This window comes from Sinohyriopsis cumingii, chromosome 15, assembly GCF_028554795.1.
Source record: "Sinohyriopsis cumingii isolate HCF-2022 chromosome 15, ASM2855479v2, whole genome shotgun sequence".
Classification (NCBI taxonomy): Eukaryota; Metazoa; Mollusca; class Bivalvia; order Unionida; family Unionidae; genus Sinohyriopsis; species Sinohyriopsis cumingii.
Window position 1 is genome coordinate 129,386,997 of NC_142975.1, and position 25,498 is coordinate 129,412,494.

Consider the following 25,498-nt stretch of genomic DNA (forward strand, 5'->3'; position numbering starts at 1 on the left):
TTCAACATAACACATTTTATGTTTTTATTTGAAATGTAACCCCAGTCATGCAATAATTCGGTCCATATGAACTACGTTTCAAAAACGTTTAGTACAGAAGGAGGAAGAAATAATGTAAACATCTCTCTGATTACACTGGACCTCTATGCCACAGGTGTTTCTCCTGTTAAGCTTGTTCAGTAAGACTGTGTCGTAACAAAATGTAACTTAAAACCTGAATATTGTTTAGAGTACAAAACAAACAATATAAACAATATAAACAAGTCAAATTATTTATTTTGAAAGTCATTAGACTATATAAAGTAGGTATATTAGACATATTACATGTAAACAACACGCTAATGTGCAATCGAAAATGTACAATTTGCAACTGAACACACTGTATGTGTGATTATTCATTTACCATCAGACAAAATATCCTGAATTATATCTGATCACAACAACACTACAATAGAGATATACATTAGTGTCAAACCCGAAAAAATGTCTAACTTAGAAACAATATAAAAGGTTTTTAACATATACTTTTCAGAGCATTTTTGGTGATACATTACGACGTATATCATTTTGTAAAAACAAGTAAACAAGCATGCATGTATGTATGTATGTATGTATGTATGTATGTATGTATGCATGTAAACATGTAAAGGGCATGGAATTTAACATTTATAACCGATGATCTTATATCTCTGCTTAGGGTAGAAAAATACAAGAGAAAAGCATGTACCAGTTTAATTAAGAACAAGAAAGGACTCAATTTAGCAGTTGTGTGTACGAGCCCACGACATCACAAATTTGTCGTGTTACTTGTATTTGTGTTCACTAGCACATATGTATGTATATGTATGTATGTATCTATGTATGTATGTATGTAGGTATGTAGGTAGGTAGGCAGGCAGGCAGGCAGGTAGGTAAGTAAGTAGATGCATGTATTTGTTTGTGTGTACATGCATGTATATCCGTCGATCCTTTCACTAAAACCCATCTGAACAAAACCTCTTGAATATTACAAAATGCAATACACATTCAAAACAAAAAAAAGCAAACGTAGGAAAACATATTCCTTGGACTTTATATAATCATATGAATGGTTATGCAAGAGAGTTTATTGTAAACCATCTTCACAGTTCCTAAATTGGTCTATGCAACAGAGTTTATTGTAAACCATCTTCACAGTTCCTAAATTGGTCTATGCAACAGATTTTATTGTAAACCATCTTCACAGTTCCTAAATTGGTCTATGCAACAGAGTCTATTGTAAACCATCTTCACAGTTCCTAAATTGGTCTATGCAACAGAGTTTGTTGTAAACCATCTTCACAGTTCCTAAATTGGTCTATGCAACAGAGTTTATTGTAAACCATCTTAACAGTTCCTAAATTGGTCATACAAGGTAATGCATGACAAACGTGACAAATTCAACTACAGCTGGTTGGGTTTCTTTCTTTCCTTTTAATCATATTACATTGTTAAAATGTTCATGAAAATAATCGTATTTGTTCTTTAATTCCCAGAAATTAAATGCAAATACGAGTCAGTGCACAACATAATAATTATACTTACCATTCATGTAAGTTTATAGACCAAATATATTTTTTGAATTCTGTACTTTTTATCTTTTGTTTCAAAAATGACAGGCATTACAAGTTTTCTGTGTCAAGGAAACTATTTACACATGTATCAATTAACATACATAAACTAATATCAATTAAAAAAGAACACTGCACAGAGAGAGAGAGAGAGAGAGAGAGAGAGACAGAGAGAGAGACAGAGAGACAGAGACAGAGAGAGAGAGACAGAGAGAGAGAGAGAGACAGAGACAGAGAGAGAGAGAGAGAGAGAGAGAGAGAGAGACAGAGAGAGAGAGACAGCATTATAATAGTTCATAAGAAAAATATTTATAAAAAAATAAACAGTAAAAACACAATTAAATAATTGACAAAAGATGATTGTCGACCAACGACATTTTTGGGCAGAATCTTTAAGTATATAACTCCATCACATGCAACAAATCGCTCACGAAAGTCCAATTTTTTTCTTTCTTACTTGTGTTGTTTCATAAATCTTGCCATACATTTTTTCTTTCATTCATTGTAAATGACATTTTCGAGTTGACTTTCTGCTGAGAAGATATTTAGATATAAACAGCATTTAAATCTACAAAGCGTACAATTTATGGCGAGAAACAATTTTCTCATTCTAGACCTTCGAAGAGAAGTCATATAGGTCACATAGGAATGGTTATTTGCTAGTAGATAACGTGGTCATGGATTACTAATCCAGGGATTAGGACCGTCTACCCATGGGGAATGGTTATCAGCTGGTAGATAAAGTGGTCGTGGATTAATAATCCAGGGTGTATGAACATCTACCCATTGGAAATTATTAATAATTATATCTTACCGCCTATAAATACGAAAATTACAACAAGGTGATAAGACCGTGTTAGACGGTAAGGCTCTTGATCTTTAGTGTACATGTACCAAATCATTCCGTTACAGAGCCTTCCAAGTGTGCTAATTTTGATACCGTTGTTCAAACAATTGTAAGTATAGTGCGTCTGGTTGTCCCTTAAGAAAACATGTTTTTTTATTTATAAAAGACAAAATATGTTTCAGTTTATCTATTCAACTGTTGTGAATATGATGCAAAATTTTCCCTTCTAGTATTCATTTTAACTGAGTTTGAATTCACCGTCATATGACTTTTTAAAGTAATAAAGAAATTTTAAAAAGCCCGCACTTAGGTCTTTTCCTTTCTCAAATTCCGCAAAGAGATCAAGCAGCTTGTTGACAGTTTTTGGTGCTTTCTTCCATTTCCTTATTTCTGTTCTAAAGAAATGAACACAGTCACTGGCCTGATCTCTGTTCGTAAAATGGCTGTTGACGTCTACAAAAACAGAGCAAACTAATAATGCACACTGCACAACTTTAGATATCGCAAGGACACTTAGTATTAAAAGCAATATTCATACAAATATACAGCATCGAAAAAAGTTTTCAACAGAACTTTAGAATGTAAATGTGCTGAATTTAAAACATTTTGTGAAATTGAAGTGATGCTTAAATACAAATAAATAATATTTTTATTGATATATAAATGCTGTTTTTCTTTTGTGATTATTCATCTTAGCTGGGATTTAGAAAATCTAAGTTTAAGTTTTACTAGTTAGGTAAAAAAAGAATCTGGGTAAAACGTACAGAGCATTTACATATAATAAGCAATGATTTTGTTTTATTTTATATTTAAACTCTTCCCGTTATTCATGGACTTAATTTGATCATTTGTTTTCATGACTTTTGGTTATGACACATTTTTATATTTTCACCATTATTTAACCCACACTTTAGTTTTTGATTTATGTTATGTATATTTGATTTAATTTAAATCTGATTTAATTGTTACTTAGTTTTAAAATATTTTATTTTTTTATTTCATTATATGTCAAAATAATGTAGTTCTGTTTACTAGGAACTCGATACTTTTTCCAGAAAATAGTTTGACCTTGACTGTTCATTTTTGTAAACACATAAGGCTGGCTTGGTTCCCGACCTTAATTCAAACTTAGTAACAACCACGTCAAAAAGTTTTTCTTTTATTTATTTTTATTGTGGGAATAATAAGGTCGAGATCGAGATCGTGTTGGATACGTGACCCTCGATTTTAGTGAAGTAAACAACGTCTTTTATTTTATTGAGTAAAATGATTGGTTTTAGTCAGAGCCATGCTGAGAGTAAGTGATGTAAACATGATCACGTGACCCTTATTCGGGCATCTGTTTTGTGCGATATTCAAGTTTATAAACCATTGCATAGAGAGAGATCTCACAGTTGGGCTTCTAAACACTGGGACGTAAGGGTGTTTCTTTTGTTGTGTCATTTTGGCAATGACATTTTAATGTTTATTCGAATTATTTGGACTCTAAAAGGATTAATTCATTTTTCTGGAAATATTTTGAGTGCTCATACAGAATTCTTGAACAAACAAATTTCATTAATTCAAACATCTGATTATGTCTTGTGTTTCTACAATGAACTGTAGACTTCAACACAGTACAGGATACAACATACGTCATCGCATTCCATCATGGATTCTTCGTCGGGACTCAAACTTGAATTCGTTAGAACATTTTTTATTAGGATTTCTAGAATTTTATTCGTGGTTTATTATTTTATTATCTTTGGATTTGGTTCTTAAAACTTTAAGTTGTTTTTTATTTTTACAGTATTTCCAGGAAAATAAAGAATTTGTTAAATATTTCAAAACTTGTTGCTTTCATTCTTTCTTGTGTTACTGTTTTTTAGAGCCTAAACACGTAACATAAGATTTATAAGAACTTTCTAAATGTAAGTAGCATGAGTTCTACATTTTAGTTTTGTCACCGCATGATATGCAACCCTTCATTGTGTCAATTAATCTGTACAACTGGGTAGAAGTAAAATAATTCCATCCTTACCAAACTTTTCAACACAAAAGCAAATTTTTTTAAAAAACTCGCTCCTCTTCCGCCCTTCAAGAAGTTTCTCTTTATACAGGTTGTTGGTCATGAACTGACAGACGTGCATCCATTTTCGGCCGTGGTACATGCAGTCCTCATGTACTGACTTCGGAGATGCCACGGAAGGGGACTGAGGTGACTTCGATGAAGCCATTGAAGAAGACAGAGCTGGCGTTGAAGATGATTTTGACGATGCCTCTGGGCAGTACTGAGTGCTGGATGTCGAAGTTCCTTTAAGGGCATCGGCATACGAAATCTGTATAATAAAAAAGAAGAAAAAAACGTGCATGGTTGGAGGGTTCAACGCTTGCTGGATTAATAGTAATTTGTGCCAAATGCAGAACGTTCTGCATAGAATACTAAGTAATATTTTGTGACAAAGTGACTTCTGATAAGAAGAACATTTCAGAAGTGTCACACGATGCCCACTACCAGAGATGATTCAATGAAATCTCAGATTGGTAATTCTTCTTTAAGGCTGCACGTAAAGCTGTGTAGGTTATAACCAAAACTTTTCACTTGCATTTCAGAAAACATTACAATTTATACAATGTCACCTTTATTTTTCTCTCTGCTCAGTATGATAAAGCATAATATTGAAAACATAGCCGGCTTAAATGACAATTAGGGCCACAAGCACCATTCTTCAGTAACTAAGTCTATGATGACACAAAAGTTTCATTTCTAAAGTACTGGCATAATACGGTGGTGCACTGGATTTGCAAATATAGATATAGGGCAAGATTTTCGTACAAAGAAAGCAGATAAAACTTGCCCTGACCGGAATCAGAGATTTTGTCCGACAATGGTATGCTTATTAATCTAGGATGAAACTAACTCAAAATTTGAATAGTAATTTCTCACGCAGTTAGTTTCAACATACTTTATTGTCACAACAACAGGACATAATGGAATTGGGCACAAGTTCTAACAACGTAAATAATCCCCTTCACTACATAATACAAGTAGCACCACATATTCAACAACATAATAATAATGTGTGTGTGTGTGTGTGAGAGAGAGAGAGAGAGAGAGAGAGAGAGAGAGAGACAGTGAGAGAGAAAGAGAGAGAGAGTACATTATTGAAATTGTCCGGTATTGGTAATATATCTGCATAAACGGTGTAACATTTTATATTTTTCATTTGCATCACCCTTTCCCCCAACGCAGTCAATCTAAGCAAATAGTTATATATAGCACTGACAGTAGTTTTCAAATCAACTCAGTTCCTTGTCTACTTTATTTGGGACAGATCATGAAGAAATGCATGGTGGTTTCAATGCCACCGAATGAACAAAAAGGGTTGTCAACAAACTGAACATGGTAAAGATCAGAATTCAGTGTACTTGCATTATGCCGTAATCTGGAATGGATAATATCCAGGGTTTTCGGAAATGATCATTTTTAATTTACTCAACTAGATTAATTATAAACTAGATTTATGTTTATAAAATACATATGCCTCGCCAAAAACATGCTGATCAAAAGGTACGAGTCCAAAAATTAACACAAAAATAGAGAAAACGAATTTACTGATATCAATTCATTAAATACTTACCCAGGCATCTTCGTGTGCATATGAACTTTTCATTTCTCTAAGAGATTTTCGTTTTTTCCTGCTAATACTTTTTTCTTAAACAAAGAGTCGAAGATTAAAAATATTGAACAAGGGTACCACGACCGGTACTATCTGTGCCTGCTGTCAAGTTATTTTATTTGATAGGCGCCTTTCGTGTCTCAAATTCAAGCCAGCCACAAAAAAACAAAAATTTAATAGTTTTATGGAAAGTTTCTCCTTCTTTCATACCCTGCGATCTTGACTTTGAACCTGTTGATTTAAAAACAAATATGTGTTCCTCTTTCTCAAGTGCACACAAACAATCCACAAAGCATGGTCAAGGTGAATAATAAAGAACTGAAGATATTGTGTAGATTGTAGAAACCAATATCTCTTCTTGGAGAAACGATGACCTTTGCCTTCGTCTTTTAGAAACCAGATTATTTTTTTAAATTTCTAATCAGAAATGCAAGAAATGTACAAACTTTGATGAAAATACTAGGAACAAAAAAAAGTCGAATTATTGCGTAAAAACAATTTTCCTTCTTTCATCCCCTGCTCTCCTAACTTTGAGAATTTGAGCCAAAAACTGGGTTTATTTACTTGCTTATAATGCAAATCTACTTAAAAAGATCTATGTATCAAATATTTATAGGCTACAGAGTGATGGATAGATGCAGTGTCAGACGGACAAAACGATAGACAACACCAACAAAAGATATTCAACATCAACATAGGATACTCCTCTTTAAGTCTGGCATATGAAAATAGGTGAATGAAACTATTCTGAGCAGCACATTATACTCGCACACCTTTGGTATGGTTGTCTCTGTAGATTACTGACCAACGGGTCTCAACGACCTGGAATTTTGGTCAAGGTATGAGGTATTGAACTGGACCTAATGTGAAAAAATTAGTTTTGCTAAATAACTTATTTTTGTTCTAGATTAAGTTCCTTGCACAAAAGATATAGATTGCAAGAACTTTTGGTTAAAAAAAAGAAATCTATAGATTCTGGGCTCAATATGTCAAAGGCCACGGTCAAGGAAAGTCTGATAAGAAGTACTAGCTTTTGTAATTTGATCACAAATGACCTTGACTTTTGATATTTTGACCACAAAATCAATATACCACTTCCGTGTTTTAGGCGCCATCCCTCCGAAAACTGTGTTCAAGGAACTTACTCAAGAATTAAAGTTATGCGAAAACCATTTTTAAACGTCAGAGTAATACTGAAGTTTTAAGCCTAGAGCAACAACAGCTTCTTTTTTACCCAACGTATAAGTCAGCCACACACTCTGGCAAAGGTACACTGCCAAGAACAGACACGGTTGTGCATAAACCATTTTATTAATTCAGTCTAAGTGACCTTGGTTTTTGGCCACTATGCAAGTGCAAACCATTTTCTAAATATGATAACTGTCGACATTAGAAACTCGAGTTGTGCAGAAAACATGTCTTTTTTCAGTCACAGTGACCTTTATCTTTTGCCGCAGAAAAATATAAACTACTTTCTTTCTAAATGCGCAGGATAACCAAAACGTTTGGTAACTATAGTATAGATAGTAGATTGTTGTTGTTGTTGTTGTTGTTGTAGGGTTTAACGCCATTTTTCAGCACACGATAGGCTATACATGGCGGCCAGTATTAATGTTGGAGGAAGAACCCGAAAAAAAAAACCCGGAAAGAACCACCGACCCACGAGAAGCTACAGGCAAGCTTTCTCACATACCCACAATAGCCGAATCCGAGACTCGAACCCACGCAGACAGAGGTGAGATGGCAGTGATCCGTAACGGAGACCGCTTTAGACCACTCGGCCACTCGGGGCCCCGATAGTAGATTGAAATTTGCAATAATCAGACAGTTGTGAAGTGTAGGAAAGAGATAAAACTGAAAATCTTAGCTCTAAGTTTGTGTTGGTTAGTATAGCATGGACCTTATAGGATACGCTCTGAGATTTCTTATAAAAGGAATATTACGAGGCGCGGCTTACTCTCTTTCCATCTGGGTTACAATATGAATATTGTGCTCTTTAAAATTCTTTATTGTTTATGTGTTCTTTAAAATTCTTTAGTGTTTTTAATTAATATATAACTTCACTTCAGTTAACATATTCAGGGACTGACATATTAGCTTTCCCATTAGTATGCGGTTTGCTACAGTTTACATCAGCTTTCCAGTAGCGTGTCCACTTTGTGGTAACTTCCCACCCCAATGTCCCAAACCTACAACAGATTGTACGGAAGCACTGGCACCATACCGAATCGTTCGAACGTATCAAGTGTATATTTCAGGAAGATCTCATGATTGTGTATCGTATACCTAAATATTTCAAGGACCATCTGGTACGTGCCATGGTAACTTCAAACAACACTACAAATTCAGGCACATGCAACTGCAGAGACAATATGCAAACATACGCCCGAGAACAATCTTTCAGAAGTTCGACAATATGAGTAAACTACACCATCAATCTGAAGTTGGTATGTCTAGCCAATAATACAATCTATCTTCTATCATGCAATATATGTGTCATTCAACATGTTGGCGAAACCACTGATTTCAGAAAGCGAATAAATATAAACACAAAAGTCGCATTCGCACCAATACATGTAGTATTATATAGTACACGTATAACTGACAGTTAAATTGTAATCAACGCTACTAGCTCCTATGGCTATGTGATAAACACACACACACACCAGAAAAACGAAAAACAAAAACAACGCTCGTCTATTATTTCTGCACAACTTTGTATAGTTATTATCTCGTGTTGTAAATAGGGTTGTTTAGCAGTAGCTTTCGAGAGGACGTCACGAATCAGCACCACATATTGGAAACTAGTGACAGTTTCGGATCAAACGTAACAAGTTCCAGTTTCTTTTGAAAACGGGTCATTTCTATTTGGGCATTAAGGGTTTGCGAAATACAAGCAAGATTAATTTACCTCCGAAATTGAAGAGCTTTACAACGTGCAAACTTCACAAGTTCCTATGCTTTTTTGAAGGGTGCAAGGGACAGTTTTGTATGCAGAAATTTAATGTTGCATGCACCTACCCAAGACGAAAATTCATAAAACGTAAAATACATGAGTGAGGTCAAAAAGGTCTATATTTCTGGATAGGTATAATAAAGCCAAACATGAGAATATCATTCACCTGACCTGCCAAGTCAGTGAGAATTCAAAGAATAAAAAGTAGATTCACCACCACCCACCACCCAAATTTATACACGCATGTCTGAAGGCCATTTTTGAGAACACGTAATGCTCACAGTGCAAACATAAGCCCCTTCCTTGGGTGATAATTTTGCAAAACACTGTGTACTTAATAGCTTCATGCAATTCAAAATAGTTGTCATCCAGGCAGTTTTTGAGGTATTCTACTTGCCCTGAACTTACGTGTCTACTGTTATAGGTGGCTAGCTCCGCTACCAACCAGACTATTGGTATTTCTCTGGCTAAATACTGTGCAGTGACTACATGAAGTAAAATGTCTCGCATCAACTTCAATAATAGCACAAACCGGAAAGGTCAAATTCACAAATATATCCATATCTTTAATTATTAAACAATAATAGCTCAAAAAGTCACACCATAGCCTTAAGTTAAGAAACTTGACAGACGCCAATTTACGAAATTGTCCTCTGCCACCTGAAGAAACGATCAGTTGTATTTAGGCATTATGGGATTGCGAACAACAAGTAAGATTTACTTATCTCCGAAATTGAGCTTTACAACTTGCGAATCTACGTACCTCCGAAAATTAAAATTCTGCCTAAAAATATCTTCACATCTCTGGCTGAATAATCTAAGAAATGTATTCTCATCATTTATGCCGTAAGTAGACCAAACAATGCCAAACCAAAATCAAAATAGGAGCTTTGTAACACTGTTTGCCCAGCAATCACAAGTTTTTCCCCATCTTAACTATAAATTGTAGCATTGTTACGGATATCTGACATTTACAGTACTCTTAGCCATTGTATTAAAATACGTTTATAGCTTATGCACTGCATACTAATTCTTCCTAATGTTTTAAACGAATGCATCTGGATTATACTTAGATGTACCAAGAATATATTTAAAATGACAATTTAGCTGTTTCAATATCATTGGCATCGTAAAAACCACAAACCTCAGCCCCATAGTTAAGGATGGAAATACTATCTTCGTGTCAAACAGAAGAAGTAATCCAGTTACGGGTAATCTGCCAAAGTTTGAAAGACTTGGCTTCAATTATATGCATAGCCTTCAGCGCCTGCAAGGATAAAGTTTTCTGGTACATATACAAAGAGTTTTTTGAAGAAAATATCCATCCTAAATACTCATATGATTCAATCGGAATCTCTGTATAACCATAGTAAACATTTCGTGACTTCTGATATAGCCACCTCTGCGAAATACAACCACTCTTGTTTTTTCTACATTCACTTTTAATTTCCACTTTAGACCACATGTATGCAACCTGTTGAGCATATTTTGCAACTGGTGAGCTGTATCAGCAAAGACAATTAAATCGTCTGCATACAACAGTAAAAATAGTTTTAAGGTTTCCACCGATGCTCACCTGTTTCCTTCAGCTAAAACGTGTTTCAAATCGTTCAAAAATAAAGAAAAGAGTAAAGGCGATAAAACACAACCTTGGCGTACGCTCAAAGGGCAACTAGACACATCGGTGATAAGGTTGTTGGACTTAACACATGCTTTTATATCATTATATATTTTCACTAACTAGATTTTGATAAAGTAAACGTATCTATCTTGCATCCCCTTTTTTCAAATATGGCATGATGACAGCCGTTGACCAATATTCTGTATAATATCCAACGTCTAATAGTTTATAAAATAATATTGTTAATATTAGCGATATTATGTCGCCTGCAGATATAAAAAGTCGCTAGATAAAGCATCGATTCCCCCAGCCTTGCCATGTTTCAGTTTACTAAATACTAGGCGTACCTCCTCTTCAATGATTGTTCTATCTAAAGTTTCATGAATTAGTTGAATGTGTTCATTTTCCTGTATCTGATCAACAGAACTGAAAAAATTAAATAATTGTGAAAAATATTCATACCAAGTTGCAGACCTGATGCTGCTTTGCATGCCAGTACTTTGGTTCTTACAAGGCGCCAGAAAAGTTGTGAACTATTAGAGTATAATGCAGATCAAAGACTATTCTTTTAGGTTTTAATTCATATTGCTTTTGCTTCTTCTTGTAAGAGAATGATACATATTTATATCAAATGGATAATCTTTCACGTGATTCACTTGTGCCTTTTAATCTGAACTGTTTTAGATATCTTAAGGCTTTGCTTTTGACGGTTGTGCAATCTGTGTCAAAACAAGGCTGACATTTAACAATTATTCTTGGATATGTCACAGCTAGGTTTTGATTTCTATTGATTGTCTTCATTGTGCTTGCTGCATCTTGGTAAATACCAGTAATTGTTTCAACGTATTCATTAAGTTTGGTATTGTTTATATCATTTAAAATCTTATCCATATCTTCAGAATACATCATTGCAATTCTGGATAAAAGATAGACCTTTTTTGTTCCATATGTGTTATTTATTTCGTTACCTCAGAGACACTTATAGCATTTTGCTCTTGTTCACCTACGTAGTTAAGGAAAAATACAATGGGCATGTATATTGATTCCAATCTATCAGCTATATCAAAGGATGATGTATGTTAAAAAACACATACATCGGCTAAACATAATCTATTGTTGAGGCTTAGTTGCCATGGATACATGTAAATTTCCCTATCCCTTTATCTGATCCACATCTACCATTGTCGGTTCTCAATCCAGTCATCTGGCATAGTTGTAGAAGTTTTTCTCCATTGTGATTTATCTCCCTTATATCTTGATTTGCCCAATCATACATATCTTCGTCTTATGTTTAAACAAATCCTTGAAGTAGGTCAATAATACTATCATATTTGATACAATCTGGCTCCGTACAAGTATAGGAATTAAAATCACCTGGAAATTATTATTTTATAGTCAGCATATTTCATGTTTAGGTGAGCTAACTCATATTTTACTGCTGCATATACATTTTCTTCGGAATGAATAAAGGCATCTTCAGATGATAAATAAAAAATCAAAATAAAATTAAGTTTCACTTCAGTAAGCCAGCCCTAGATCTAACAACTAACCAAATACTACTTTCTGAGGTATTTTTTTCTCTGGATATATTGAAATGCTTGAAGAGCGGTCCACGAACAAACGCCGAGATCTCCCTGAATTTTCTTTTTAACTGACTGTAATTTAATTTTTCCGATATCAAAGTTCTGTAACCGTTAGTATGAAACTGATCGTTAGTTTCTGCCCATGTTTCAACAAAGCCTATCATTTGTCTACAAGAACAGCATAATGTCTAACCTCATCAAACACATACGTGTAACCGTCTATTATTAGCATCATTTCTAACCATATCAAATACATACGTGTAACCGTCTATTATTAGCATCATTTCTAACCTCATCAAACCTCATCAAATACATACGTGTAACCGTCTATTACTAGCATCATTTCTAACCTCATCAAACACATACGTGTAACCGCCTATTAATAGCATCATTTCTAACCTCATCAAATACATACGTATAACCGTCTATTATTAGCTTGTCTAATTTGTAGAAAGTGTTTTTCCTTGTTCTATGGATCTTTTCAATGTCGGGTGGAGGTTGGCAGGAGCTTTTCTCACCCTGAACGGAAAATCTTCAGCTATACGTACGTTAACTGGTCTGCTAGTGACCGCTGTTTCGTCCTTCTCAGACATGGTCCTCTTGGCTGTTTCGCGGGTTTCTTTCCTTGTTTCTCTATAACGTCTCAACACTTTCTCTTTGTCTTTATAATTTGAAAATTTGACAATCACGGGTCTTTGGAATTTCTTTTGATCTCAACCGATGGGTTCTTTCATCTTTAATCCTATATGAATCTAAACCGAGTGCATCCCTCATATACACTTTAATCGAGTTTTCTGTATCCTCCCACTTCTATTCGCGGATTTCAGGCACACCATAAAACACTAGATTCTCTCCACGGGAATACTCCTCTTATTGCTCAAGCTTTTGTTACTTCGCCTGCAGTCTTGTTTCTAATTCATTAAATTTCTCCGCCAGGTTCTCAATCTTCTTGCATAGGACCATATTCTGATTTGCCAGCAAATCATTTTCTATTTCAGCTCATCTAGGGAACATTCAGCAGATATAAATCTTTCGTTAACTTTCCTTACTTCATTTCTTATCTCTACCATTACATTTCTCAGACTTGAATAAGTTGTTTCCGCCGACTCTATAAGGGTATCATAATTTATATCTTCCCTTTCTTTCATACTATCTGCTGATGCACGGGAGTTCTGCTGCGTTAGAATGAAACACTTGCCGAGATTGGACTTGGACTTGTCAGATTTGGTTCAGAGTTACCCATCCACGTAAATAATGTGTCTTGCGAGTTTGTCACCCATTCATGGGTATGATGTAGCACTGAGGGGGCTCTATGTCGTCTGTGACCCTTTTGGATCTGCTTTGCCTCCTTGACTGGCTTTCAAGGGTCTCCCCCCTAAGCCCAGGTAATTAGTCTCCACACCGTGGACAAATAACAGGAAAAAATACACATTTCACTGCCAGATAAACCACTGATTTCCATTTTTGTGACTGAGGTAGAGTTCAGAGATTTAGTTGGCTGGATGAAACATCCAATCTTGCACCTCCACTGCTCCAAACTATTACCCACCTTAAAACTTAACCGATGGCGAACAGTATACTCATGTCAAAACTTAACAGATGGCGAACAGTATACCCATGTTAAAACTTAACAGACGGAGAACAGTATACCCGAAGCCGCTTCTGCACGGGTTTGTACATGCATCTGACCTTTGTTCACACTTTCATTCTAAATAAAGTCATTTCTTCAAACATTCATCGTATTGTCTATGTATGTGTGATATGATAAAGTTATCAATAACACATCTACAAAAACTCACCATGTGTTATCTGTAACAATATCATAAAATTTGGAAATTTACGTGAGAACAATTATCGTCACACTCACCTCGTGTGTACCGGAAGTCCAACCATAATAACAATAATAATAATTATAAACACTAGTAATTCTTTCTTCTAAATTCAACTAATATTAACGGATGATACAACAGCGTGTGTAGAAATACTGTGTACAAATCATCTCGGCTACGAAATAACGTATGCATCGTGGTGGACCCTTCTAGCAGCAGAGGGGGCGAATCCGACATTTTGTCCAATCGTCATTTTGCTTAATTATTACTTCTGCACTCAGCGGATCCGGTGTCGTCAGCGCCTGGTAAAAAAAAAACGACGTCGTCGTCGAGGGGATCGTCCGGACGTCATTTGGTTTAATTAATACCTTCTGCGCGCCGATCCCAGCGTCGTCAGCGTCCGGTAAGCACATCGACGACCGCGTCGATGTCATCGCCCCCTCTGCTGCTATGATCTTACAAACAGAGTGATCACTAACTCCTCCTCTTGCAGATCAATTAGGTTATTTGACTGATCGGTAAGTCTGAAATTAATTCTCGTTAAAAACCGATTATGGCATCGCATATAGACCGGATTAATCGGACTCTCAACGATTAAAAATCCCGGAGGGGCTGTTGGTGAAAATGAATAAAGGATATACCCCTGTTGAGCTTGATTTGATTGCTTGGTATCCACCTGGTAACTCCCTTCGATAACATCACACACCAGATTGATCGCTATCACCGATGCAATATTTACGTTGTATGGAGCAATATGCCTACCACCATCTCCGTTATCGTATCTGAGGATAGTTGATGGGGCGAGAAAATCATTAAGAGATTTTCTTAGTTTTGGCGCGTTGTATCCTGGAAACCTAAAATCGGGTAAATTGGCTTCTGCGATATTATACTCGGTTAGGAATCGTTGTTTATTATCATCGCTGTTAGCGGATATTGTCCCGATGATTCGTTCATTGATATATTCCATGTCTGATATAAGTTGATTTAACGCGTCAACGTGTTTTTGTGCTTTTGTTTTCCGTAGCCGTTCTAGTTGTAATTGGTAATAATGATTAATCTCGATAAAATACCTATTAATATCACTTAATTTAACTGTGCCCTCGGCGGACAATTTAGGAGTTTCCTTATACGGAAATATCCATTGCATGGTATTCCTGTCTTGAAATATAAACCTACTGGGTAATAACGCGTTTTTCATAATAGACAAATCAATTTGATAAGCGGGATCAATCTCATGATACGATCGCGTATTTGTGTGCAAGTCCGCGGGGATTTCATGAGGTGGATTCTTAGGCCATCCTAGTATGGTTCTTATTGAACTGTTATAAATATCAACCATATACCCCGGTGTGCTTATTTCAATCGTCGACGATAACGTCGGTTCATGAACCGTAATAGCGATTTTTGATTCCTTTCCTGTGATCGATTTTATCCTGCGTTGAAATTCTTTATTGATTTGCTCTATTTGGTATGACCCAGTTGGTATTGTAACCTCCTTCCAGTCTGGGGTCCCATCGGGTTTATTTGTCTGTGCAAAAACCAGCGAGTTATTAGGTTGTTGTCCGTTAAATGCGTCCGCTCGAATATTAGGCCAACTGTGATATACTCGCAATTTTGCCAGCGCTATTTCCTTCACTGGAACCGGCGATGGGAAGTTCACACTAAATTCGGGTTTCGTTGACGTTATTGATATCATATTTGTTTGTACCGGAGTGGTGTTCTCCGCGATCCGCTGAAGCAACTGAAACCCTTCGGGGTTCAGTGACATTATTATTATTCGTTGTCTTTAGTGTCTAATTTCAACAACCAGGTGGTTCCGGCTTCCAGTTAAAAATCCTCGATTTTTGACATCGCGGAGCTATATAACTGGACCATCGCGGAGAATTCAACATCGGATACGAACAAATTATCAATCGATAATGAGATCAACCCGGATAATTTCGAGTACGCGTCGGATACTATTTGATGTTTTACTGTATACTCGTTGAGTTTTTTCTGAAAACACGATGATATCTTTTTAGTGATTGCGTTGGCGACTCCAGCAATTGTTGTCATCGCGGAGATAGCGATTGGAACAGCGATCGGGGCTATCGTGGTTACCGTGGATAAAATAACACCGGTGCCAGCTACTATACCCGACACCGAGTACACGACCGCGTCGATGGCAGTTATTTTACGACGGTATTTTTTTATTTTTGCACGGTATTGTTCGGAAAGCGTTTTTAAGTTCGCGGAGAATTCTTTTGCGGTATCGAATCGATATTGATGTGACGTCGGTGATACCTCTGATTCAATTACCCTGGTGGTCATTTTTATTTTAAAAGAGCTAGTGTTTTTAATTACTTAGATCCACTACAAATTCCGCATACCATGTGATGTTTGCCCTAAATAGACTGCTATCAACGGCTTTAATTATAAACCGTTCGATTGTATCCTTGTCGATGATTGTTGATATTGTATTGTTAAACCCGGATGAACTCGGCGATGATATACTGAACTGCATCGCCGAAATCAATGTCAATCGATAAATACCCTTAACAATTGCGGTGACATCTATTGCATTACGCGTAGGAGTCCAATCGAATGATCCGTATTGAACCGTGTATATGCCACTGCCGATGATCCCATGAGGTGTTTTCATTTTTTCGAGTTGCTCTGTCATTCTAGGTAGTCTGTCCTTAATCGCTTCAACATCAGTTTTGATTGTTTTTATTTCCCCTCCATACGCGTCTACATTTTTTTTGTTCGCTTCAATATTAGTTTCGAGTTGCTCTGTTATTCTCGGTAGTCCGTCTTTAATCGCTTCAACATCAGTTTTGATTATTTCTATTCTCCGCAAATTCGCGTCTATATTATTCTTGTTCGTTGCAACATTAGTTTTGATTGTTTCTATTTCCCGTGTATTCTCGGTCATACTTTTTTTGTTCGCTGCAACATCAAGTTTGATTGTTCCTATTTCATATGTATGCACGTCTATACCTTTTTTGTTCGCTGCAACATCAGTTTTGATTAATCCTATTCCCCGCCAATACGTGTCTACATTTTTTTGTTCGCTTCAATATCGGTTTTGATTGTTCCTATTTCCTGTGTATGCGCGTCCACACCCTTTTTGTTCGCTTCAACATCAGTTTTGATTGTTCCTATTTCCTGTGTATGCGCGTCTACACTCTTTTTGTTCGCTTCAATATCAGTTTTGATTATTCCTATTTCTTGTGTATGCGTGTCCATATTATTTATGATCGTTGTAACATCAGTTTTGATTGTTTCTATTTTCCGTCCATGCGAGTCTACATTATTTATGATCGTTGCAACATTAGCGCTGATTATTTCTATTTCCCGCTCATGTACTACTACACCATTTCTGTTCTCTGCAACATCAAGTTTGATTGTTTTTATTTCATGTCCATACGCAGTGATATCATTTATAGTTGTTGTAATCTCATCCGGTCTGGTATTTTTTTTACCAAAGAATTTATCAAAGTTGTCATCGATCCTGTTAACATTTTTCCGTAACGAGATAAATTGGCCCGACAGCGTTGCAAAATCCAAAATAGCACCCATTATTGCTGCAAGATTTGGTTCGGTTACCGCCGGGGTCCCGAAAAAACTAGCGGTAGTGAGTTGTATATCGGTGATAGATTTTTTCACCTCGGTGGCAGATTTTTTCACCTGCGCGTCAAGTTCGGTCACCGATCTATCCAACCTTATAAAACCGTCTTTGACTAATGTTACCGCCGATATATGTTCACCCGGTTTGAGTCGTCCGTCGCCGGTATACAGCGCGATAGTGCCCTCGGCGGCGTCACGCTGTCGTGTTAAAACGTCATTCAGCGACACATTACCGGATTTCAATTTACCCTGGCGGTCTTGAAATACAACTATTTCGCCTGGGTCAACACTGGTTAAATTCAACGTATCAGCGATTTCATCCTCGATTAGTTTTTTTATGTCATCGGTGGCGGGCGTTTCCGTGGATCCTTTCAGCGCCGAAACCGGTCGCCCCCAGATATCAATCATTATTATTGTAAAAAAAAACAGCGTTTCTAATTAACCCGCCGGGCCTCTACGACCCCACTAGTGTATTCGTTTACAACCACATGAGGTGGTTTCCGCGATGATGAAATCGCCGCGAGTACGTTCAATACCTCACGGCCGCATATCGGTGGGTCACTTAACTGCTGTGTTGGCAGCGTGGAATAAAAAACCCGGGCTGAACACGTCCGGATATACCGCATAAACTCGTTCGGCGGGGCTAACCCGTATGAATCAAAATAGACGATCGCGCGCGGATCAATCGCGTACGCAACCCAATGAGCTCCCGCTCCGGAGGACCCATCGAGGTTAATTATGCCGGTTTCAATATTTCTTGGTGCCGCCGGTAATTGATCCCTCATAAAAACACCTCTGAAGTTTTTTATCGCTAGCGCGTTTGCGGCGTCTATTAAATCAAAATTAGACATGGGAGTCATAGACTCCCGAGTCAATAAACGGTTCCCGGTAGTCTTAGACCCTTTCCCGAGTACCATGAATACGGGGTTCCCGGTAGTCTTAGACCCTTTCCGGCCACGGGTCGTTTTTTTTTGTAGCCTTTCCCGGTTGCCTTCTTCAATGCCATCCCCGCCGCGGTACCAACGGCTCCTAACGCCGCCGCCTTAGCCACTGCTGGTGCGGCCGCGGCAATCAACGCTGGAATCGCAGCTAACAGCGGAAATATCCCACCGGTCTTTTCCATGTTTTTAATTGCTGCGGCTGAAAAATCTATTTGAACACCCTTTTTATTCTTCATCGCATCATTGAAATGTTTTATTTGACGCGCCGTCAACGATATCTTATGATTACCACCTGCCATCTGTGACGGCTTCAGCGTTATTGTGGTTCCGCATTGTTTAGCCGACTTTGATCGTAATTTCTTGACTTGACCATCAGTCAACTCTACACTGACGACACTATACGACATTTTATTGTAAACGCGTTTGTGTTTTCAATTACATGTTTTCTACTGGTGCATCAATGATTCTCATTCGTCCACCAACACCTTCTAGCAGCATTGATTTATCGCTGAGAATGACAGCGACCGCTCTATAATTAACATTACCCGGGGCTATACGAGCTCGGAAGTGTATATCAACGACGGATTGTCTCGTTAAATCAAGATGTTCCAGCGAAAAATAATAAATCGGATACAGGTTTTTAAAATCAAGTTGTGATATTTGCAAACCGGTGTCGACGTTTTGATCACGACCCATATATGACAGCAATCGATGATACACACGTGCGACATGGTTGTCACCGTAATTAAGCTGTATATCCTCGGATGGTTCCTGTTGTCCGTTTATTCTCAGCGAAACATCCCTGACTCCTAATTGATCAAATATCATATGGCTGCGTTCTTGATTACCCAATCGATTCCTATTCTGTAGCGCTATGAATATATGACGCGGGGCTGAAACACCCTGTTTTGACGCCAAGTGCCATGTAAACGTATCGGCGACGTTATCCTCTTTAGCATCAGTTGTTACCGCTAGCCAACTCAACAACGATTTCCCTCCCTGTTCCATAAATGCTAACAATCGTGCTTCCGTGGTAACTGATGGAGTCAGCACCGGCATCCACAACGCCATTTTAGTTAAAATGACTTTACCGGCAGCGACGCCAGCAGCACGCCATATTGCATTGTTATCATCACCCCTTCGCGTCAGCGCGATTGTATGCTTAGCCCCATAGATAACCTTCCTGACATTTCTGCAGAATCCAAATATGTGATGGAGTGGAATCGCGCATGAAAACTTTCGGCGTGGTCCTTGCAACATTCCTACTCGTGCTGCGAATCCTAGATTGAAATCATTGTTGGTGCTTTTTATAACAGTGAAATTGTCACCTGGTTTTGCTCTGCGGTCTGGGTTAGCTGCTTCATCCTGGTCAGCTGCGGTATTTCGTGGTGTCAGCACGTTGATGTACTGAATGTGATCAGCATTATCGGCGGCGTCCTTCGCAAACATCATAGATGGGCCCGCCGATCTTGTATAATCATCCGAGTATCTCGCCAACCCAATTATCGTCGTTGCAACATCAACCTCGCGTTCTATTGATTCAATTTCTCGCCCGTCAATAAGATATCTGGCACTCTCAAATAACGCCATGATACCGTTGTTAACGAAACCAACTCGAACACGATGGTCATCTGCGTACGGTGCATTATCGGCAGCATTTGTCACGAGTTCTCCCTCAATTTCGATAAACGCTTCACACGGCAGAAAGTATTTACTGGTATCTTGGACTTGAAGTTCAATTCGCGATCGTAGGTCGGGTTGCGCTGCATAATAAGAATAATATTGATAATCACGGACAGAATCATCCCTGCGCACTGGGGCGTCCATATCAAACGCGGGATCAGCGGTACGCGCAAACATTCTATTATTTATCATGTTGATGTTTTCAATTGCGATTTTTTCGTCGTAAATTCTTTGAATTTAAACCACTTCCCGCTATCGCGTTCATGAGCGCGTTGGTTGCCGCATCGGCTGATGGCGAAGTCGCCAACGACGGAGTCGTCGCCAACGACTGAGTCGTCGCCAACGACTCTAATTTTTCTTCCACGGCGTTATTTATTACTTTACTGACATTTGCAGGCATCACTGTCGTTGATGGCATTACCGGTGGTTTCTGTTTTTTTCTCCTGGATTTTACCAACGACATTAGTTTGTCTCGTGCGGCAGAAAACGCCCTTCCGGCAACATCTCCAATGGCACTAATACCCTTATCACGAATAACATCAATAGCCTTCATTCCTAATTGTTTGGCTAACGGCGCTACTTTTGGAGCCATTCTTGTAAATAACCCCGCAATGGTGCTACCGAGACCATCTCCATAGTACGCGCGGTAAACAGGCAATCGCGAGTTTACCACGTAGACGAGTACTGGTTTATCATCGTTGTAGTGTATGATCATCCTTATTAAAAACACCAGTTTTCCAATTAATCATCCACGAGCTCGTCTATGAGCGTTCGATATGCATTAATGTCCATAATACCGCCTGTAAATAACCGCTTGCAAATATCAGCGGCCTCATTGATTATTTCCGTAGAGTTATTTCCGGCTCGTTTTCCTCCGATTAGTACTTCCAGCCGTGATATATCACTGAGAACACTATTAGGGCAGGTAACACTAGCGTTTTCAACTAGACCACTACCACTTGGATACCCCTCTCCGTTTGTTTTTTTAGAACCAGCTTTTTTTTGACGTTTTTCTCGGACTTCTTCTTTTTGCTGTTGTAGTATTTCTTGTTGTTGTCGTATATCATAATCATCAATTCCTTTTTTAAATTCTTTATATCCCAATTCTTTTGTATCCAAGCGATCAATCTCTTTATTCGTTTTATACAACCAATTAACCGAGTCATCTCGTTTTATATTACTGTTTTTATACTCGTCTTTTAAAAAGTTTTTTCTTGAATGATAGCTTTGAGCGGCAAAATTACCAAAAACCCTATACTCGTCGGATTTCAGTAATTGAGGTCGTTTTATTTGTGCTATAGCCCCTTCAGTGAGTTTATCTATAAAGGGGACTCCTTTTTGAGTGGAAATTTTTTGAAGTTCACCAACATCACCCTGTTCAGAATCATCAATATCAGCTAATCGTTCATACTCTCGTTGGGTTTTTATATCACTGGAAAGTTGTTTTATCCGTTGCTGTGTTTGTTCTGTCTCTGCTGCTATCTTTTCAAGTACAGGAAGAAGAGGCGCCTCTTTCCGTTCGCCCTCCTTAGGAATATCCCCGTATATTGCTCGTTCTGTTGCAGCTGTAACATCCTTAGTCGCTTTAGTTACCGGGGCAAAGAGTTGTTCGTTTCCAACAGTAAAATCGGTTTGCATTTGTTGTCGCGTTTGAAGTTTCTCTCTCACTCTGTCTCGTAACGGTATGAACTTTTTAAGCGCTGCTAGCCGCTCTCTGGTTAGCCGAGTAGTAAGTGATTCACCTACCATTATTGTAAATTGATCCGCAATTTTCTAATTTTCCGCCGAGTGTACCATCGGGAGCTCCACGGAGTTTTCGTCTATAATCCTTCTAATGTTTTTGATCTTACTAGAAATCTCCCGGCGTCGTTCATAAACACGTCCGAGTTTTTTTCGTATTATTTCAACGGCAGTGAATAGTCCAATGAATGCATTTGCGTCATTGTGGTACAGGTTCTCATTAATCGTATGTTGTAATCGTTTTATAAAAAAGTACTCGCGGGCCAGGGTAAAACGCCCCCGTTTCGACTGTTCGTTAATAATCTCATAATCGGATAATATTTTTTCACTGTCGAGACCATCAGATAATTCAATTCCTTGATTTTTTAATTTTGAAATCTCAGTAAATATATTATTGATGTCTTCGATATTCATTATTCTTATAAACATCTTATTTCTAATATCAAAAATTTTAATAAAATTTAAGTTTAAAGTTTAATAAAATTATTGGGGTCATTTTTGACCCCGTTTTTTGTATGGACAGTACAATGCCGTAGATCTCCACTCGAGTGTTGTGGCAGATTGCAGGCATACATGGACAGTACAATGCCGTAGATCTCCACTCGAGTGTTGTGGCAGATTGCAGGCATATACATATACTTAATTAAGGATGAATATATTTACAATGAAATGATTGATGGATGATGGGACGACACAAGACAGCACAAACATAAAACGGCGGGGCGGAACTCTACGGCCAATTCAACCAATCAAAAGCAACCCAATTAAATTAACCCGGTTGCATGATTGTGAACAAAAGACAACCACACGCCCGGGTCAAGAGCGTGGGTTAGTTTTGATTAGTTGAATTGGCTTTCGAAAGCCCCAGGCTTATAACGAGTCAACTTATATATAAAGTGACTAATACAGCGGCGTCAGTCACAAGGTGTGTGTTAATTTGAATTCCCTTGAATCGTTGAATCCTTAAATACTTATTAATGGTGTTTCACGGCATTTAAATGAAACCAAATACTCAAATAAAACATTAAAAAAAAGAATACAGCTGTTAGATAATAGCGTGTATTTCATTAGTTTTCATCGTAAAATGATTAATTAATCGCAACATTAATTGGACTTCAAGGGACATAACTCTTGTCATGCGACGCTATCACAAAACGAGTTATCTCCCTTTGATGTTATATATGAAAATCGAATTCTGTGACCCGTCTTTTTTGAGATCGCTGTTTGATATATTCGTTCTGCAACAAATTGTATTGAGGCAATACAAATGTCAAAATATTTTCCTGCCTCATTCATGGAGTGAAATGTTTTTTCCTCGTGAGTTGTTGTATCAAATGACTTTACGGGTTTTGCTTTCTTTGAGTATTTACCAGTTTGGCCTTTTTTACTATTTTCACTCTGAGAGATAGCTTGCAAGTTTGTAAGAGAATTATCAGTCTTATTATTATTAATATGATCAATAACAAACCCATTCTCGATTAATCCGTTAAATGCTTCAAATACCGCCCTATGAACAAAATACTTCTTTTTTCCGGCACCAAACATCAAATATCCCTGATTATTTTTCCATCCAACCGGCTTCTTCAGTCTACAATTTCTAACAACGCCGTCGCGAGATGCCTCGTAATTAACAAACACAGGGTGAGGTCTGAACTCTTGGTCCATTTGTATAATAATACTACTTGTCTAATTCATTATTTGGTTTAATTATAAACCTTTCAACGTAGTCTTGGGGGGTTTTAATGACGAAGTCGGCGGTGGGGTCGATGACGGCGTTTTTTATTCGTTTATCGTAATAGCGTTTTAGTTCCCTGTATCGCTTTCCGCCACAATTGATACACAACTGCGATTTTCCTCTTACACCGACGTGACAAACCAAGCACGGGAGGGGGCCAAGAGAACCATTACGAACGCTTTGTAAATGATACCCACAGAATTCACCTCTGCATGATTTATTGCACGGGGTTGTCGACCCAATCATCAACCATTTGCATTTATTCATTATACTATATTCTTTTATTTAAATACTTGTTTTAATTATATGGATGAGTTTGAGAGATTAGCAGTAATTAAGCCCTGGAAAAATATTAAGTTCAATCTCGATAGAGTCCTCAAGGACACACCAAAAGCGTTAATAAACGATAAAACCCTGTTGAGTAAAATACGCGATTGTATCAATGAATTCAAGCGTGATGGTGCATCTCATAGTTGGTCAACATTTCGAATTGATGGTGTTGTTGATGCTACCATGAACGACAACCGCGCAGCAACGATAATATCACAACTTGACGGTAAAAGGTATTTCTTCAGAGTAAAATTCATTGTCCGGGTGGAATCAGGCGATTGGATCATGCGTGATAAATTTGAACCAGTTCTCAGCGACAAGAAAACAGTCACTGTCAGCCGCGACTCCAAGCCGGGGTTGTTAACCGGAATTGACAGACCATACTATGAACGAGCGTATCCTGAAACAGCAGTTGTTTATGGAATATACCCGTTAAATAAGAAACCTGATATCGGAAAAATGAAACCGATGAAACAGTCAACTGGGATAAATTGTGTAGCAGAACGAATAATAGAGCATTTTACAAATGCATGTCGAGGAAACAAATTGACTGATTTACGACGTAGCAAAATCAACCAGTGGGAACTAACCGTAAAAGAGCGTGGAGCAACCATCAGCGACATAGCGAGATTAGAAACGTCGTTGAGATTTCCAATAACCGTTACAACAATAACCGGTGAAGTATTATACGAATCAAAGTACAAATCAAATGGGGCCCCAATCAAAATTATTGATCATAACGAACACGCATGGACGCCCGCGATCACAGTGTTTCCACGGGATAGAACAGTAAGGTATATACCCGAAGAATTCCTGGGAGAACAATTCTCCAAGGACGGTTTTCTCGCGGAGAGGAAACTATTTGATGCTATTGCCTACTTGTGTAAAAACGACCCTGTATCAGTGTGGTTACTTCGCAGCGCTGAAAACGATGCGGATACCTTTGATCAGTTTGTAAGACCAAACGGCGAATTATATCGCACTGAAGCATTTCACAACAGGATGAAAAAAACCGCCATGGAATTTGAAGAGCATGATGAACAACTGCTAACAAATTGTTTTACAATTCCATCGGTTGTAGCTCGTGTTGCAGCAAGGAAAAATGCGTGGAGACCAACGCGCAGGGAATTTCTACCGGATGTACAATCCAGTTGTTTGGAATACTATCACGGTGGACTATGGAACACTGAATACAACCGCGACGCTATGATCTCGGTTGATATGGTTGCCTGTTATCCAGCGAGTTTTCTCGGGTATGGATCCACCGCTGAGTACTTTAGACGATTTGGACACCCCAGTCATGAAATGACTCGTGTTGCTATTAATGGACCACTGCCTGATTTTGATTTAACCGGATTCGCTCGCATAGTATCATT

At 37.9% G+C, this 25,498-nt stretch overlaps 1 protein-coding gene across 1 annotated transcript in view; it reads right to left on the reverse strand.

Annotated features, from left to right (window-relative positions):
* Positions 1-258: 258 nt before the first annotated feature.
* LOC149782767 (uncharacterized) overlaps positions 259-25,498 on the reverse strand; it is a 37,137-nt gene continuing 11,897 nt past the window's right edge. The window contains exons 2-3 of the mRNA XM_089934262.1: positions 4,457-4,754; positions 259-2,889 (exon numbers count right to left, since the gene is read on the reverse strand). Of these exons, the coding sequence (XP_089790388.1) occupies positions 2,675-2,889; positions 4,457-4,754 (513 nt within the window). The 3' untranslated portion in view covers positions 259-2,674. The remainder of the gene's footprint in view (positions 2,890-4,456; positions 4,755-25,498) is intronic.